The sequence below is a fragment of the Colobus angolensis genome, unplaced genomic scaffold (assembly GCF_000951035.1).
Source record: "Colobus angolensis palliatus isolate OR3802 unplaced genomic scaffold, Cang.pa_1.0 Scaffold181, whole genome shotgun sequence".
NCBI classification, from domain to species: domain Eukaryota; kingdom Metazoa; phylum Chordata; class Mammalia; order Primates; family Cercopithecidae; genus Colobus; species Colobus angolensis.
This window is the reverse complement of record NW_012114944.1, coordinates 3,188,460-3,208,020: the sequence shown is the minus strand read 5'-3', so window position 1 is coordinate 3,208,020 and position 19,561 is coordinate 3,188,460. Positions and strand designations below refer to the sequence as shown.

General features: G+C 38.6%; 2 protein-coding genes across 2 annotated transcripts in view; one reads left to right on the top strand and one right to left on the bottom strand.

The window, feature by feature from the left end:
- NCBP1 (nuclear cap binding protein subunit 1, 80kDa) overlaps nucleotides 1-18,403 on the bottom strand; it is a 42,019-nt gene extending 23,616 nt beyond the window's left edge. Inside the window, exons 1-10 of the mRNA XM_011939470.1 lie at nucleotides 17,910-18,403; nucleotides 11,004-11,092; nucleotides 10,235-10,335; nucleotides 8,211-8,367; nucleotides 6,349-6,456; nucleotides 5,846-5,967; nucleotides 4,051-4,120; nucleotides 3,389-3,604; nucleotides 1,034-1,131; nucleotides 284-347 (exon numbers count right to left, since the gene is read on the bottom strand). Of these exons, the coding sequence (XP_011794860.1) occupies nucleotides 284-347; nucleotides 1,034-1,131; nucleotides 3,389-3,604; nucleotides 4,051-4,120; nucleotides 5,846-5,967; nucleotides 6,349-6,456; nucleotides 8,211-8,367; nucleotides 10,235-10,335; nucleotides 11,004-11,092; nucleotides 17,910-17,943 (1,059 nt within the window). The 5' untranslated portion in view covers nucleotides 17,944-18,403. The remainder of the gene's footprint in view (nucleotides 1-283; nucleotides 348-1,033; nucleotides 1,132-3,388; nucleotides 3,605-4,050; nucleotides 4,121-5,845; nucleotides 5,968-6,348; nucleotides 6,457-8,210; nucleotides 8,368-10,234; nucleotides 10,336-11,003; nucleotides 11,093-17,909) is intronic.
- The window catches only part of TSTD2 (thiosulfate sulfurtransferase (rhodanese)-like domain containing 2), a 33,950-nt gene continuing 32,533 nt past the window's right edge, over nucleotides 18,145-19,561 (top strand). Inside the window, exon 1 of the mRNA XM_011939472.1 lies at nucleotides 18,145-18,607. The gene's annotated coding sequence lies outside the window, so the exon portion shown is untranslated. The remainder of the gene's footprint in view (nucleotides 18,608-19,561) is intronic.

Below are 19,561 nucleotides of genomic sequence, written 5' to 3'. Positions count from 1 at the left end.
TTATCCACAACAACGATCCATGAATGAAGACATACTATATAAATAGCTTATAGGCAACTCAAAATTCCATTTGGCTACTGGTTTCAATCTCCTTTTTTCTCTTTCCTAACATGGCTAATAGAGCACCAAAACTGACAGCAATTTCCTCGCTTCTCTGTTAATTTTGAATGCCAGACAAGTAGCAATAAATAAATAAATAAACACATAAGCCAAGAGTAGATTATACTTTAAAGGAACAGAAAGATTCTGAAATTCAGAAACACGCTCCACATGGAATGCATACCTCAACTATGTGGTAGTTCAAGGGGATCTTGTTCTTCCCTGGATAGCTCACTAACTGTGCAGCACTATAAAAAGTGTAATTTAAGTTTAATAAGTATACGAAGACACATGAAAAGTCAAATAAGCAGTTTCAAAAGCAATGTGTTTAGATATAAGCAAAGAAAAATCTTCTTTGAAATGTCCTAGATTTCAGTTACTTCATTTAACTATGGCATAAATTATTCTGTCTACTACAAGGAAAATCTTTAACGCATCCAAAATTTCTTGAAAGATCAAAAGGAGTCTAGGTAATAATACTAAGGAAGCATATTCAGATGTACTAACCTAAATAAGTTTTAATAGAGTAGATCACTCTCAAAATACTATACTCATTTCCACTTTAAAATCTAAACCAAACTTTCCAAAGTTTAAGAAAATTTTATTAAAAAAAAAAACTCCAAAGTTTGGACAAAACCACTGATATCTAAACCCAAAATAACTTGCCATTCAAGCTCTCCATAGCATATGCTAAATACCCACACCAAGAAGACTGGCATCATAGGCTTATTACTATAAAGCACCTTGAAAAGTACTATATAAGGGTGAAGAGCCTCAAGAAAGTAATGCAAGTGTTTTTAGAAATTGATTTTAGCGAGACAGGGAGTCAGGAGGATAAAATTTTCTTACACTCTCAACATACATTTTGCTCTTACTGAATCATCAAAATTGCTGCTTTCTCTCCCTTCTAAAAGTACTATGGAAAGAATCTTACCAAGTCTTCCTTTCCTTCCAGTGGGACTTAATGATGCAGTGAAGATTCTCTTCTATTACAAATCTTTCCACTGAATGACTCCCTGGCATGACAGGACCCTGGAAAGAAAACCAAATGTGTACACTACAGGCCTAGAACACAGATTTCTTTCACTTATTCAACAAATATTGGAGAGACTATTATGTTCCAGGCACTATACTGGGTGGTGGGGATAAAAGTTCTGAAGTGTTAAAGCTCTATATTTCAGTAAATTCCATTGCCATGTTCACTTATACCCCAGAGTATCAGCTGTAGTTTCTACTACATCTCATACCTAACCATACAACCACTGCCTACTTTACACACCAATTATTATACGAAACTAAATAACTTTGGATAATACAAGCCTTACAGAGTTTATTTTTTAAACCAAGAGAGTGAATTATTTCCATTAGTAACTATGGAGACAGAAAATTCTATTCAAATACCACATAGCCGTAAAAAATCATGCATGAATTGAAAGATACCCATAATATATCGTCTAAGCTTAAAACATATTCCCTACATGGCATTATTTCATTCTTAAGTATATTCACAGCAAACAGGTTTAAAAAACACAAAACAGACCTTTAATGACTTTTGGATGATTTTAATCTTTTTTACAATTTCTAATGTTTTTTAATAAACAACTTGTAAAAGGCCAGAACAAAAACAAAATCCTGTTCGTGTTGAGAGTAGTAAGTATTTTATATATTTATACTCTTCTAGCAAGGGATAGACATGCACCTTACAGAGGTGACACCAATTAAATATAAATACAGGAGAAAAAAATTTTGAGGTCTCATTCTAGTTTCCCTTGCACAAAAAAAAAAAAAAAAAAAATCTGATCACAAACATTAGCAGTCTTAAATGTAAACCAGATTTTCAGTTAAATATATCTAAGTAGATCATTACAAAATTTTGACTCAAGTATTTGGTTACATATGGAATATAGCAAAGAGGGCAGTTGATAATTTTGTAACTGACAAATTTTTATTCCGAAATAGATTGCATATATACTAAATTCCTACTGGTCATAAGCACTTTACCAGAGGACAGAAAACAGACAATAGGAGAAAGAAACTCAAATTTGACTTTAGGTGGTAATATTAATTTTTATGGCAATAGTTTTCAACTGGGGTTAATTTTGCCCTCATGGAGACCTATTGCACTCTCTGGAGATATTTTTGGTTGTCAAAACTGAGGCAGGGAGAGTGCTATTGGCATTTAGAGGGTAGAGGTCAGGGATACCACTGAGCATCTTAAAATACACAGGATAGCACCCACAATGAAAATTGTAAGTTTTCTTAATTGTACAATATACAATTTTAATAGTACCATGGCTGCCAGGAAATTTGACTTTGAAATAAAGAATATGTATATTAAAAACGATAAAGTCAGCTTAGACTAATCTTTGGAACTTTTTAATTAAAAATACTTTAAATATTTGTTTTCAAATAATCATACAATACGAATAATCACAAGACAGGCTGTGTTGCCTAAAGAAAGAGGGACCATATCTAAAACTAGGTGCTTTCTTGAGAAATAACCTTATTAAGTATAATTATGGCCAAGTGCAGTGGCTCATGCCTGTAAGCCCAGCACTTTGGGAAAAGGAGGCGGGCGAATTGCTTGAGCCCAGGAGTTCGAGACCAGCCAGGGCAACATGGTGAAACCCGAACTATACAAAAAATTTCCCAGGCTAGGTGACACATGCCTGTGGTCCCAGCTACTCAGGAGGCTGAAGTGGGAGGATCACTTGAGCACAGGACGCGGAGGTTGCAGTGAGCTTAGATCTCACCTTTGCCCTCTAGCCTGGGCAACAGAGTGAGACCCCATTTCGAAAAGAAGAAAAAAAAAAAAGAAAAATGGCCAGAATGACTGAGCATTCATCATGTGACAGACACTGTTCTTGTTCTATGCATTTTACATGTTAATAATAATTTAATCCTCATAACATGAGATATATACTATTAATATTACCTTCAGAAAACGAAAGCACAGGGAGGTAAACAACTTTCCCAAATTCACACAGCTAGTATTTGGCTAAACCAAGATTAAAACACAACCCAATGTAGCTCTCAAAACCCAAAACCCACACTCTTAGCCTGCAAACTGTGCATGTCTCTCTAATCTATTTACACATGCCAGATGTAATTTCTTGCATAATGAGGTGATATCATTCACTGAATTAAAAAGTTAACTTCATTGCTATTGACCTTCTTAGACAAAAAACAACTCAAAATTAAAACACACCACAGGCATAATTCGAGCGGGATTAACCCACAAGCACAATGCAACACAGGTCGTATCTAGGACTTTTAGTAGGTCACCTACCTCAGGATCATCTGTGTAATCAAACATTCTGAAGATGACCCTTGGCATTGGGTACACCGAATCTTCAGTGTGAGGAGGTGGTGTAAAAGGAGGCAGATTGTGCTGCAGTGCTTCACACAGGATGCTGTCAAAGGCAAGATAAGGTCTTAGGATGTGCCGTTCCTGCCAGCGATCCTTTTTCAATTTCTGAATCTGGGCCCACAGGCAATCTAAATACTAAAGACAGATTAATTTTTAATCATTAATATAATTAACATTTTGACTAGACAAAATGAAAATATCACTACCCTTTAAAATACAGGATACAAAAGTAAGCTAACTTGTAAGACGGTACAAAAAAAGGCGCCAAGTTTTTGTTTTTATTTTACTTATAAAGTCTATCTGCTTGGAACTGTTTGTTTTTACATTTTTCAAATTGAGCATTTACATAAATATATGTCAACTCTGTAATAGCTGGCATCCCAAAGAACAAGGGAATATTTCAATTACATTCTATCATCTATTAAAAATCTACCATACACCTAGAGCTATGAAAAGGAGCTATCATGAAATGCAGAAACATAGCCAAGGGGTAAAATGGAATGGTCTAAGTATCTTACAGAGATAAGAATCTATTCAAGAGCTGACTGAGTTTGTACCACAAGAGATTGAAATCAATTTACCTCTTCTTGTGGATGTGGTTTATCAGCAGTCCATACCTGTAACATGGGTACATGAGTCTTTTGCCGTCTTCTAAAGATAAAAATGAAAATCTACATTTAGGCTTTTACAAACATGAGATGCTCAGTCACCTTCATAGTTATTAGAATGCAAATTAAAGCAATGAAATAACATTTTACCTACTGAAGCGGCAGATATCAACAGTTTTGATAATGTACTGTGTATCATCAAGATGCAGGTCGAGATTCAGTCTCAAACATCGTTGACAAAGAGGTTAACTGGTATAATCTCTTTGGGAGAGTATAATCTCTTTGAAAGGTAATTTGACTAAATCTATCAAAATTAAAACTGTTTAGAACCTTCAACCCAGCAATGCCATTTCTAAAAATTTATATCCCCCATAATATATCTGCAGGTGTACACAAAGACATACACACAAAGATATTCACTGAAACATTGTTTATAATAGCAAAAGATTGAAAATAACCTAAATGTCCACCAACAGGAGACTACAGAAATCATGGTACATTAAAAAGTGAAATATCCTACAACTGTTAAAAAGATTTATGAAGTATTTTTATGCAACAAATATAAGTTATAGTAAGAAAAAAAAAAAAAAGCCAAGTGAAGAACAGTGTGTATATTGGGCTATCACTTGAATAAAAAAGAGAAAGGATATGTATATACACACAAAAGATTCTTTCTTTTTGAGACAGAGTCTCACTCTGTCGCCCAGGCTGGAGTGCAGTGGTGGCACCACGTCAGCTCGCTGCAAACTCCGTCTCCTGGGTTCAAGCAATTCTCCTACCTCAGCCTCCCGAGCAGCTGGGATTACAGGAACCCTCCACTACGCTTGGCTAATTTTTGTATTTTTAGTAGAGATGGGGTTTCACCATGTTGGCCAGGCTGGTCTCGAACTCCTGACCTCAGGTGATCCACCCGCCTCAGCCTCCCAAAGTGCTGGGATTACAGGCATGAGCCACTGTACCCAGCCAAAAGATTCTTATTTTTTAAGCTTCTTTTAACTTTACTTAATAATCAACTAAGTAGCTATTAACAGTTATCCAAAAAAGTACTTAAAAAAGAGAAAGTGAAATTTAATAACAAAATCAATCTGTAAAAACTTAAGGGCCACATAACTATTACCATGTTGCTGGATAGTTAAGCATAAATTTACTAAAAAGACCTATTTATTATCACTGTATCTAACAATATAAACCAAGCTTTTACATTGGCTTGGGAGAGATGGGTAATGGGAAGACATGTGACTATTTTAATTGAAATGTGTCATATTATTTAAGAAGTACCGCCTGGATAGAAGGTTAAGGACCACTGTTTTAAGAGCTTGATTTAGGATTAATTTACATGAAATAAACACATTGTATGTGCTAGGGCAGTGGTTCTCCACTTGTGAAATGTATTAATACAGATGTCCAAACCTCTCTCTCAAACTGTATAATTTATTAGGTCTGGGGGCTGGGGTCTGAGCATTTTATGTACCACAGGTTAATTCTTATCCACGCTAATATTTGAGGAACTATTGCGCTAGGGTGTTTTATGTCTTTGATAAACATTTAAAAGAAGCTATATTACCAACAGTCCTTTGCACTGGCAAAAGTAAGCAAACCATATCTGATTACTTTGAGGTCTCAGTGAGTTAAAACAGCAGGAGAACAGGATTACCTAGAAAATACCTTCAGGAACTCTACAGCTTATTTTTGAGAAACTCAAATGATATCACTGATATAAGATATCCTTTACCTAAGCAACAAAGAGTACTATGAGCTGTGCCCTTACTTAAGATAGCTTTCAGTGTTGGCAAAGATGCGGTCCATCTCTGCATCTTTCTTTTCGTACAACTCCTTTCCAACCCAGGGCAAAGATGACAGAAATGCATACACATACCAATCTCGCCGCACCTAAAGGATTTTTAAAAAGTTAAGTTTAAAATATGCTTTAATTATATTCATTCATATTTTATTTATTCTTGAATGTAATCCTATGGAAGCTATTTAATAGGACTTAAGACATCTGGTTTACACAGAGCATTTCCAGATATATTAGTTCTAATCTTACTGGACAGCATCATTTAAATCAACATACAGATATTATGAGAACCCACCAGTGTGCCAGTCAACTTAATTTTTAGATAGTAAGAACTTACAGTGTGACAGTCTGCTGTTGTTTTTTCTTTATTGCTAATGGATTATCAGTGAAAGATTTCTGGTACTATATGGAAGTACCAGGATTCAGTAACCCCTCAAGAACCCCTCAAGATTCAGCATGAGGGGTTCTCTTACCTGAGGCACATCTTCTTCCTGAGTTACGCTTACAAAATTTTCAAACATAGCAACCATTGACGGGGCGGCAATCACATGACAATTCACAAGATCAGATAAAAAACGGACCTGTTGGGGCAAACAATTTCTGCTATTAAATCTAAATGTTCTTCATAATAACAACAAAATAAGCAATCTTCTATAGCCTAAACTATTGGTCTGAAAAACTATAGCCTAAGGGCTGGATCTAGCCTACTACCTGTTTTTTGCATAGCTGGGAACTAAGAATGGTTTTTACATTTTTAAATGCTTAAAAAAAATGTAGAGTATTTTATGACACATACAAGTTACATGAAATTCTAGTTTCAGTGTCCATAAGTAAACTTTTATTGCAGCAGCCATGCTCATTCAGTTACATATTGTGTATGGTTGCTTTTGTGCTACCATGGCAGAATTGAGAAGTTGTAACAAAAACTATATAAAGGACAGCAATCTGTGAGTTCATAGGTTTCTATGCTATACTACATCAACAATCCAGATTGTAAAATATTCTACCTACTTCAACCTATAACCTTCTTTTCTGTTTGACTGTAATTTTTACTGAATTACAAAAATGGAAATTACACAACACATTTATTGGGTGTGCTTAGTGTGGTATTGCTAAACACTACTAAAAGTCAACTGTTAGGGGACCCATTCTAGTGGAACAAGCACAGTCTCAACACAAATGAGTGACTCCCACACTAAAAGGCAAATTAAGTGTTTTCTGGGAACAATGACAAAGGGAGTTGGGGAAAGCATCACAAAGGAGGTAACAATTAGGCTAGGTCATAAAGGATAAGCAACAGTCTCAAGTAGTGAGCAATAAGGACAGTATAGGCATAGAGCTTCAAAAACAAGGTGTGTTTTGGGATCTGCAAGTTATTTTGATATTGCCGGAGAGTGTATGGGAGACAAGAATACAGAAACAGACTGGGGAAACCATAAAGGGTCAGGCTAAAGAGTCTGGACTTTAATCCTATAGCCTGATGGGTGTCCAAACTTTTTTGATTGCGTACTCAGTAAAAAAGAATTCGATCACACATCTTCAACACATACATATTTATTTATGATATACACTGGATCACCATTAATCTATGTATTATTAGTATGGCTTAATTTCATTTCCACTTAAGATAAATAAGAGTTCTCAATATTCACTTTCTGCAATCCAAGGAATCATCTTGTGCACCAGGCTTTTAAGACCACTCACACTGTCATGGGAAGGAACTAAGGGTTTTTTAACCAGTAACCAACATGTGCAGAGCCTAGTTACAGAAAGTCCAGTCTGGTGCCACTGTAGAACACAAACTGAAAAACAGAATCTAGATGCAAAAAGATCAGTTAAGAGGCTATTAAGAACATCTGGAGGAAGGCATAGACTATGCTAGCGGCCCTGGAGACCAAGAAAGGACAGACTTGAGAGAAATTAGGGAGACAGAATTGACAGGGATTGGGAACATGTATGGTACAAGAAGGCAAAGGGAAGACAAAAATTAAAGCTCAGCTTTATAGATGGGTTATTCAGTACACAGTGGCCACTGTATGAGCTGGGGAAAGGGCAGAAAAAAGGAGATATGAATGCTGCATTAATTTTAGGTACTTCCTGGTAAGATATCTGAAGGCTATGCAGCTAGCATCTGGAATACTGGACTGGAGCTCAGGAGAAAGGATGGAGATACAGTTACAGATTTGGGGGTATCATCAAAATAAAGGTGGCCTATGAAGCTATCAAAGTGAATGAGAATGCTTCAGGGGAGCATTTTAAATTATTTGGTTGTAGCTCACCTTTTCCCTCCATCCCAACAGTAAGTCGTAACATACCAACAAACAAACAAACTTACCAAATACACGGCTTCATTGTAATTGTTTGCTTTCAATGACTCTTTAAGTTGACGAATCATGGCTTCTACAAATTCTCCACCAAAATTGTAATTCCTGGCATTCAGCAGTCCAACTAACGTTGTATAAATTGTCAACTTCTCAGGTAACAGACGTGCACTGATTTAAGAACCCAGTATAACGAGAAAACCCCAAAACAATAGCGTTAAGTTGCTGAATTTTATATTAATCTTTTTATCATTCCATTAACTTTGGAACAGGATTACTTTTAGCTATGTCTTTAAAAATACTTCAGAAAAAGCATGTCACTGAGAAATGTTACAAACACAGTCCCGTAATTTTTCATTTTAATTCATTAATTAATCCAAGAGTTAAGTAAATGATTTAATTGTAAAGTTATCTTACTGAAATAAATAAAACTAATGCTAAAATAGTTTTTCTTCAAGTGTGTTTAGTGGAACTGAATAGCATTTCCACAGAACATGGTTTCCATGGTAAAACGTCTCAGAAATCCTGAGTGAAACAAGCCTCTTTAATACAGAATCATTAAGGGGGGTGCGGCATTCAGAATTTCTAAACTTAGCTAACCAAATGTCATGGAACTAGAATTCTACTTCGAGAAACACTCTTCTAGTTGCTTAGAAAAGATGCACAATTAAAATGGGTTTCATCTAAGTTCCTACCAACTTAATTATTGAATTTTTAAAAAATGTAGTCTGATATAGTTAAGATTTGTTTACATGTCAGTTGCTTACTCCAAGTAGGTTGATTTTGTTAAAGTTATTTGAAAAGTATGGGAAAGGATTACAATAAACCTTTAGAAAAAGCAATTTTTCCTAATTTAGGCAGCCTTTAGAATTAGTTCAAAAAGCAAATAAGAACTCATAATCATTCAGTGGGCAAGAGATTCTCTTTGACTTGTTTTCCTAAAGTATCTAGCAGAACATCAGGGACAATTAAGGTCTTCAAAAAAATACCTGTGTTGATGGTAACTGTACTCCCTGAAACCCTACCAAAACCAAAAATTAAAGAAGAATACTGCGAAGCAATACAAGTTCAGCCTTAAACAAACAAGGTTTCCAACAGTTTAAGTATAAATACTACTCCATTTTAATAAAGGATTTCAAAAGATTTCCTTAGTAGTTTCTTAAAGTTACCTTCACTTGATCTAAACTAAAAGGCTGAGAAGTGATAAACGTCACCTTCATAATTTAAAAACACCTCATGGATATGTTACAATTTCTTTCTTTCTTTTTTTTTTTTTTTTTTTGAGACGGAGTCTCGCTCTGTCGCCCAGGCTGGAGTGCAGTGGCCGGATCTCAGCTCACTGCAAGCTCTGCCTCCCGGGTTTAGCCATTCTCCTGCCTCAGCCTCCCGAGTAGCTGGGACTACAGGCGCCCGCCACCTCGCCCGGCTAGTTTTTTGTGTTTTTTTTTTTTAGTAGAGATGGGGTTTCACTGTGTTAGCCAGTATGGTCTCGATCTCCTGACCTCGTGATCCGCCCGTCTCGGCCTCCCAAAGTGCTGGGATTACAGGCTTGAGCCACCGCGCCCGGCCGATATGTTACAATTTCATGTAACTACAAAGACTCTCGTTTATCCAGAGAGTATGCCTATTAATAGTGGCTTCCAAAGCATCTTCAGTCTTCCAAGAAGAGCTATTACTTGAGTTACCAATTCCCAAATTTGTTTGGTACTACTAATTTTAAAATCTAAGTATCATACATTTAAATGTACATGCTTAAAAATATGTATCTGAATGAGACAGTACTCTCTCTATAAAAAGTCAACTAATATGATTCTAAGGTTCTAAGAAATAACATACAAGGAAAATGCTCAATTTTAGTTTTATCCCTAAGAAAAAGAGTTCATTAAAGGGCCAAAGGTTGGCTCATTTGTACAAATTTCCCCATAGAAGGAAAGCCAAGGACATATAGAACATAAACATATATTTTAAACATTTCCCAAAGCATTTAAGAGTAGATAATACATTATCACCTGGATTCACAAATCTTTTGCATACATACACTGTACAAAGAAGCCTTAAGATCTTGCTCTTGTAGTTAGGAAGATCAGCTTCCAAAACACCAGCCAAGCCTTCGAGGTTGCTCTCCAAAGAGCAGGCACTCTGTAGAGGACATCACATTAAATATCTGTCAAGTACTCAGCAATATAAATTTATTGTTAAAAATTTATTTAAATGTAAATATATATTTTAAAATCGATCATTTTAAAATCATTACCAATCATCTGTCCTTTTAATTGCTATTTTAGTGTACTAAAATAAAAATTTCTACATGATCATTAAAATAGTCTTACATGCATACAGAGCTATAATGGGTTTAGTATAAATCAATTCAGATAGTTATTGCTCTTTAGAAATCCATGAAAAGTCGATGAGTGAAATTTAAAAACTAAGCAGTCTATGATAGCAGGTAAGTATTAGAAATGGGAGGACACCATGGGCTCCATTTTACCTCTTTTACTAATTCACTCTGTTACTCTGGGCAAATTACCTCAAGTATTCAGGGCTGATTTAGTTCATGTATAAATTAAGGGGCTATACCCTAGGTCCCTTCTAAGGCTCATCTTCTATGAAAATTATTAATTACTAAATTACTAATAATAATCAATTATCTGCATCCCAGGAGCTTCAACATGGATTCAGTATGGGATACAGATGCATGGTAATACCAGCTTTACCAAAATGTAGTTCAAGTTTTCAGCTGCAAAAATTAAAGCACAGTCAACCACATTCTTAAACCCATCACAGCCTGTGCCTATTGTGTGACATACCTTTTCTCCTACTTTGCATATTAAAGATTCCAAATGATCTTCAGTTTCATTTGCATCAGAGGTCTTTCTCCTTTTGTGAGGCTGCCCACCTATTTCAGCAACATAAAAAATTAACATTACATGCTAAATCTGCTATCACAAATTTTATTTAACCTTTTTAGGTTATAATCTGTTTTCTACCAGGCCCTATTTTTCTTACAGAGTAGAAGCTCTTCACAGACCCTCCATTTCTCAGACTAAGCTAGATTAACCAACACCTCCCATTCCCAGAGCCACTATATACAATAACTCCAGGAGGCATTATTTATGTTAAATTTTGTGTGAATAGTGCCCATGGAGCTAAGCAATCAGTAGCCCTGTGCATGTCTGTGGACAAGCTGGAAAGCTGCCAACAACGCATTAAACACTAGTAGTTAGAATACTCATGTACTGCTACTCCCATTCTTTCAACTTGAGTTGTTTACTGATCCTCAGTTGCTTGTTCCGAAACCTGTTAGTACCAGTAGTATTCATTAGTCTAATAATGTAATTATTATGTAAATGACAAAAGAAGGGTGCAAAACCAAGTCGAATGCTTTGGAAAGACTTGATTGGAAAAAAAAAAAGCTGTTATCAGCTATAAAGAGGAAAGCTTCAAAAGATGGGAAAAAGGAGCATAAAACATTAGGATTTCTCACTTGCTTCACATGTTTCTAAGCTCTAATCTCAAGTCTTCAATGAACAATTTCAGTTCTGCATATGATGCGGTACGACGGTATAATTTATCCTAAATAATGGGAATGACAGTCAGTATATACATATTCAAAGAAAAGTCCTGAGCACTATATCAAATCATTGGTGGAAAAAAGGACCACATGTTTTACAATTCCTGCTTTAATTAGCTTTTATTAACTGAATTACTGATACTGATTTATTTAAAAACCATATCATTTGAATAACCTGTTTTTTAAATCTACCATTCTAAAATCATTACTAAGCATCTGTCCTTTTGATTGCTAAACAATTCAAGTTGAATGAAGCTGTGCTAAAAACTAACCTCAAACACCTGTCTATTAAGACCCTTGCTATTTGTATCTCTTATCACTTTGTTTAAAGCCTTAACACACTCACCTAAGCCCTTTTGTGGTTTAACATAAGTCTTAAAAAATTAAAATAATAGTGTTAAGTATGGAACCTGATGCTGCTGCTAAACATTTTTGGCTAGTCTAATACAATTCAATTTTTGATTTCCATTGATTCAATTATTTGGTCAGCATATGGGCAAGAAAGCAAGAGTCTGTAACTGTGCTGGGAATCTGTATTAATAATGAAAATCTGCAGCTGGATATAGGGCTACACAGTAGTAAGTTATATATAACTTCAATCTTCAGACTTGAATGGCCAAAGGAATTATTTTTACAAAGTTCATAATCACTTACTTGCCTCTGGAACACTTGGCTTGAAATGATGTACGGTGATTCTCATAAAACACAGCACCTGGCTATTCTAAGCTTGGAATGTTAAATCTATCGAATGACTGAAATGATCTTCAGATACCACATGAACTGAAGCTGAATAAAACGAATCTATTACTATCCACATAGGATCTGAGGGGGGTATTACAAAGGTTACAGGATAAGACACTCTGTGCTTCAACTTCCCAACCCATTAATTACCATTATAAACTGACTGAATGTCCACTGACTATAATTTTGAAGGGATAATGCCACAAAAAGTATAATATGCATGTAGCGTAAGAGCTGAGATGTACTGATTCCTGGAGATATCTGCCTGTGTAAAGTTGTAGACATGTGTGGCACAGAGGTTCAGGGACCTTGATTCTTAAGTATGTATCAAACCTAAGTCACAGGACCTATCAAGGTTCTACCACCCAAAGTACCAACTTTCACACAAAGGTCTTTTATTTCCAGGATTCATTTACTGAAAAAGCAAAGCACAATTGATGTAGTATTTACACAAGCCACCAGCTACAACATTCAATAGCCTTCTTCTAGAGCAGCAGTTCTCAACAGGGTGTAGATTTTGCCCCCAGTGGTCATCTGGCAATCCTTGGAGACATTTTTAGTAGTCACAACTAGGGGAAGCAACTGGCATCTAGTGGGTAGGGGCCAGGGATGCTGCTAAATATCCCATGTTGCATAGGGCATCTCCCAAAACAAATAATCTGGCCAAGAATGTCAATAGTGCTGATGTTAAGAAACCATATTCTAGAAAGCAGAGCTCCTCAGAACCAAATTTCAGTGAGGTTGGGAGGATGGAGATGCTGAAAAACTAGCTGAATGAGAGCAGTTATTTTTTGTTGTTGTTTTTTTAAACCTTAAGCACACTGTTCCCTTCTTTCTGGCTCATATATTTTGCCAACCCTTTATTCCATCTCTACAGTCTTCCTAACTTAACTTTCCAGGTGGCTTGTTCCAGTTTGGAATCATACCACAGCCTTTAAAGCAACCCTCTTAGGCCCTCTTATAAGCTTGAAAAGGGGAGAATAATGCTGTAGGAAGAGAAGGTATGATTTCTGGGAAAAAAACTAGAAAATACATGTACATAGTCACATGTCTGAACTGCAAACCCTCTGTTCATTTTGGCTATATTAAAGGACAAGATTTGTCTGGAGAATGGGAGGAGGCAGAAAGTATTAAGAAGTAAGAAATGTTCCACTCTCACCTGATAGTTGAGAGAATATGAAGGGGGGAAAACTACAGACACAATCTGAACTTACGAACAGAAACATGATATTGAACTCAGAAGAGAACCTGGGTAAGGGAACAGGGAAATGAAATAAAACAATATGAATACAATTTGGGGAATTAGCTCAATGTACCCTGAAGAAAACATATCTATGGTAGTTCCCAAGGCAAGAACAGATTTTTTATTAAAATTTAACTACGTAAAAGTTTTAAAATGTACTAAAGATAACATTACCACTTCACTTGGACAGACTTGGCTAGTATAGAGAAGCAGGTATAAAATCCATCTGAAAGGATCTTAATAAACAAATTTCCCCTCTATAAGGCAATCCTAATTTTATATGGGCACACTGTACATCTTACAGCCTTACAATAAATTTTAGACCCACAAAGTGGAAAACAAAAACCAACCCTGTAAAATAAGAAAGTAAAGTAACTAAAACCAACAACTTCAACATTACATTTTTAAACCTTAAGCACACTGTTTCATTCTTTTTGGCTCATCTATTTTGATATTGAACAACTTCAAAGAAAGATAACATGCCTTGATCCTGCAGATTTAAAACAGAGGCAATCATCACTTCTGAAATAAACTATACTCTCCCAGAATAACAAATCCTTTCACTTCTATTCATTTTTTTCTTTAGTTAAGTAAAAAAATCAGCCAGTCTAAAAGACAAGGACCTAATTCTAAGAAGCTTAAATGGGGCTAATACAGCAAATCTGAAATTTTTGTAAATTGCCAAAATTCCCAAAATTGTATTCGTACTGTTTCTGGCTAAGATTTTGAACAATCTAAATCCTTTCTTAAAAGAGCAAACAATGGACTGCATATCCCATAGTAACTAAAAAGCTTCAGAGACATTTTTAAAGCAAGTCTAAGCAATTAGTTAAGATTCAGCACTGGACTAGTATCCATACACATTACTTTTCATTTAGCATTTCCTTTTCCTTGTTTACAAATGGACTACTACGTGAACTTCATTGGTATAGCCTCCTAATCCTATCTCCCTGAATCTTTGATAGTCAAGTCTCAACACAGAAGTCTAATTTTATAATCTCCCTATAAGATGCAACCCTCTGCTATCTCTCTAATCTTATCTCCTACAACTTCCCCCTCACTCTGCTCCAGCACCACTGGCCTCCTTGCTGTTCTGTGAACATGACAGGAACCCTACAGTCTTAAGGCTTTTGCGCCCATGGTTCCCTTTGTTTGGATCACTGCTTTTCCTCATACAGCTATATGGCTGCTACCTTACCTCCGGCAAGTCTCCGATCAAATGGCATTCACAATGAGGCCTTCTCTAACCAACTTACATAAAATAGTAATTTCTCCCTCACAGAAATCTCTACCCCCTTTATCTGATATCACTCTACAGCATCTGTCACTGTATGATACACTACACTTTACTTGACTGTCTTCTCTCTACTCTAGAGGGGAAGCTCTATATATTGTCCACTGCTGTATTGCAAGTAATTAGGACAGAGCTTGGCACTGTTAAGTATTTGTTGAATAAATGATTTTTTATATATATTACTTCCCATATGCTTGCTTCTATATATACAGTATACACGTTATAATTACATATTATATGTAAAATATATATTATAGAGTATATTTTACATAAATATAAATGTATATAATATATAAAATATTATATATTCTATTATAGTATTTTATAGAGAGAGAGAGAGAGAGTCAAGCATATGGAAAGTCAGGGCAGAGACTAACAACAGCTGACAACTGTCCAGAAATGCTCAGATGCACCTATTTATTTCTAACTGTAATAATTCCTAGCCTATTTTAAAATAGCCTTCTAAAATCCTTAAGCTTCTAAGAGTTCTCATTTTTTAAAAAATAGATGTTTAACTAAAAGGAAAGCATCCAAAATAATCTGATTCAGATCACTGTGTAGGGTAAACTCCAGCTGATTGTTATCCAAATTGTGGCAATTTACAAAAATTTCAGATTTGCTGTATTATCAAACATGAACTGTATCCGCCTCTCCCATACTAAAATACCAACCATAAAAACCTTTGCTTAATGAAGGCCTTGTTTTACTTGTCTTATTTACTCTGAGGTTCCTGCAGCAAGACCCAAATGGACAGTGATTTGGCTGCAAGCTGGTGTTAAAAAGAAGCCAACTCCAAGAAAGTTATGTAAGTCTCCCAATAACCAAAGCAAAAGTTATTTTTCTACATATTTGCATTCCAATTCTCTAGGATGCCCTACAATATTTCCTCTTTCTCACCTATAAGTGAGAAAAAGAAAGTATAAGAACAACAAAGAAAGCATAAGAACAACAAAGAAAGCATAAGAACAACAAAGAAATTGGAAAGAACAAAACACTCAAGTTCTCCAACCCCCAAGTAATGACTTGAGAAGTATATTAGTTTTTGATTAGTCAATTACAAAGCATAAGAAAACTGTATTATCGGCGGGCGCAGTAGCTCACATCTGTAATCCCGGCTCTTTGGGAGGCCGACGCGGGTGGATCGCCTGAGCTCAGAAGTTCAAGACCAGCCTGGGCAACGCGGCGAAACCCCGTCTCTACAAAAAATACAGGAAAAAAAAAATTAGCCGGGCGTGGTGGCCTGCGCCTGTGGTCCCAGTTACTCAGGAGGTTGAGATGGGAGGATCACTTGAGCCTGAGAGGCAGAGGTTGCAGTAAGCCGAGATCGCGCCACTGCACTCCAGTCTGACAAGTGACACTCCGTCTCAAAAAAAAAAAAGGGGAGGGAACTGTATTTTCTGTGCCTTGCCCAGAGGTTACACAAGAAGCCTCTTGTGTTAGATATCAAAGCACGCAGCATATTTATTTAACTTATACCTGGGTAGTGAAGAGAGCCCTGGACTGGATTTGCTATTGCTGGTGTTTGGGAACTGACAGCTGTCTCTCCGTGTTATGCTCAGTCTCTAAACCCTTAGGTGTCAGATGAGAAAGCTGGACTAGAATATCCTCTCAAACCATGCCTTCGTAGAAATCTGGTGTTTCACTATTAAAACTAAATGCATGCGATTCTGCCTCCACCTCAACTGCCACAACACTCAAGGAGAGACAAACGTTAGTGGATAAAACTTACTCAATTTAAAATGTCTGTTATGGTTTCTTTTCTTACATTGACAGCACCTGCTAACGTTTACTGCCTCTTAAGCGCTGGCAAATGATTAAAACATCATCGTTGCTGATGTGTATTACTTCATTTAACTTTCACAAAAACCAGAAGATGTATCATTACGTCTATATTACAGACTAAAGTTTAAGGAGATTACATAACCTGGAAAAGATCACCAAGTAAATGGTAGGGTCTGGCTTTGAACCTAAACCCTCTGGTTCCAAAGTCTCACCTCTTAACCACTACTATACATTCTCTTCAAAACACAATACACTAAAACGTTAATAGAATTACTCTAAGTTTCACTTTTTTGGTGTGTGGATTTGTGTTTTTGACCGATTGTAAGGCTTATGTATAATATAAGCATTTTTTTGTTGTTAAAACTAGAATTATTCCGTCTTTATGAAGACAACACTATGACCTCCACGAGCACAATCATCCAAATGGAGATGGGAACCCCTGTTCTAACTCTAAGGCCTGAAGTTAGTTTTCTAGCACTCTCTCTCACACGAGGGAAATGCGCTTATGGCCAGTTCAAAATCTGCAGTAACCTGTGTTTGTTTATTAGGGACCTCTTGGGCGTGGGTAAGACAATATTCTTTCTCTGCAGCTCGAAATAAGGGAAATCAACGGATGACCACTACCGGAACAGAGTTCAGACTGCAACTCATGAGATCTCTCAGTTCTTTCCTTCAGTGAATTCTTCCGAGCCCTTCTCAGGTGCAGCTTTGAAGGTTAAAACGAGACACTGGGATCAGTGGGTCCCTAAGAGGCGGCAGCACAGACACAGGTGTGTTTCCCTGCTCGGTGGCGCTAAGGACCAAATTCTGAAGCGTCCTTAGAGACCAAGGGTCTACCCATGGGGTTCACCAGGCCTCCTTTCCCGAGGATCAGCCCTTGACTCAAAGAACTGGGGCGGGAAAGAAAAAGTCGCTTTCTAGAAGCCGCCCGGTCACACCGCCACTGTATTCCCCTTTCCCTCCGAGGCTCCCCGCACCTTCCCGGGGAGAAGAGCTTCCAGTCTCTTCCATGGACACCCAAAGACGCCGAGCCTCGGTTCCCAACCGGGAGCGGCCTCTGCGGCCGGGCTGCAGGTACTCACCGTCGTTCTCGTCGCTGTGCCGCCGCCGCGACATGCTGCCCTCCGGTGCGCCGCGGAGCCCAGAAACCAGGCGGTAAGCGCCGAGGAAACCGTCCGGCCGCTGGCCGGCGCAAGGACAGCTGCGAGGCGCGCGGATGGGCCGGCACGCAGGCGCACTCGCTCGCCACGGCTCCCGGAAGCGCAGGAGAGGCCGCCGGGTGGGCTCGGCGCTGCGAGAGCCGGCGTGAGGAAGCTCAGTGGGCTACGGGCGTTGGGCACAGACGCAACCGCCCCCTCAGACGGCCCCCGCCTGCCGGCTGCTTCTTTCTCCCGCCTTCCGCCCTGTGTCCTTCCGGGGCCACGCAGAAAGTGCCGCCGTTTCGGCCAGTCAGAGACCCCGGACCGCGGTCGTCGTACGCCTGAAGGCGGGTGGTGCCGGCGGCCGCTCTAGTCCCCGCCTCCGCTCAGGCCGGTCCTCCGGGGCTTCTCAGTGGTTTTCCCGGCGGCCTCTCAATGGTTTTCCCGGCGGCCTCTCAATGGTTTTCCCGGCGGCCCTTGCGCCGACGTCCAGGAGACTTCCGGAGCCTGGTGACGTCACGAGTGAGCTTTTCTAACCAAACACGCGGCAGGGGAATAGGCTCCAGGACGGTGAGCAGTGACAATTGCTAGGTGGAAACAGTGCAGGGAAGAGAGACCTAAGAAAGGATCAGGACTGGCGGGTATGTGCTCGTCTACTCCCACTTTCCGGCTTTTGCTGCCTGGGGAAAAGTGGGCGGAGAGGTTGGGCCAAGCTCGGCATGCGGGGTGGGGCCTGGGCGGGAGGCGGTGCCGCACGTGCCTCCCCCTGGGATGGAAAGGCCGGCCCTGACGCGAGCGTGCTGCTCCCGGCTTGCCGGCTGGCCGTAATTTCCGTAAGTTGTTTGCTTAAGAAGGAACAAATGATTGTTTTAGTAATCAAGGGTTATTGGGTACCTGTATGCCTGTGTGTGACCGTCCCCTCCCCTGATGTCTTTATGAGTACCATACTGACTTACCGGCTTTGTCCATGGCCATCTGAAATTTCACTCTCCCGGCCTAATTCGTCTTACCCATTTCAGTAAATGACGTCATCCATCGGCTGCTTAATCCAAAAATTTAGAGAGTCTTTCTTAGCTCTTTTCCCTCACTTTTTACATAACAATTATCTGTAAACCCTGCCTGCTCTGCTTTCAACACAAATCCTGAATCAGATCGTGTTACTGCTTTGTTTAAAAGTCTCCTATGACGGCCTGGCGGGGTAGCTAACGCCTATAATCCCAACACTTTGGGAGGCCAACGCGGGCGGATCCACTTGAGCCTAGAAGTTCCAGACCCACCTGGACAACGAGGCGAACACTGCCTTTACAGGAAAAAAAAAAAATTAGCCGGGCCTAGTGTTTGGCTCCTGTAGTCCCAGTTACTCGAGGGGAGGGTTGGGGGCGGAGGTGGGAGGATCCCTTGAGCCCAGGAGGTCGAGAATACGGTGAGCCGTGATCACTCCACTGCACTCCAGCCTGGGTGACAAAGTGAGACCGTGTCTTAAAAAAAAAAAGTCTTCTTCGACTTTCCATTGCACACTCCATACCATGGCCTGTGGAGTTCTACCTCTCCTCACTGTACTCCAGCCACTCTTTCTGTTCTTACAATAAGTCAAG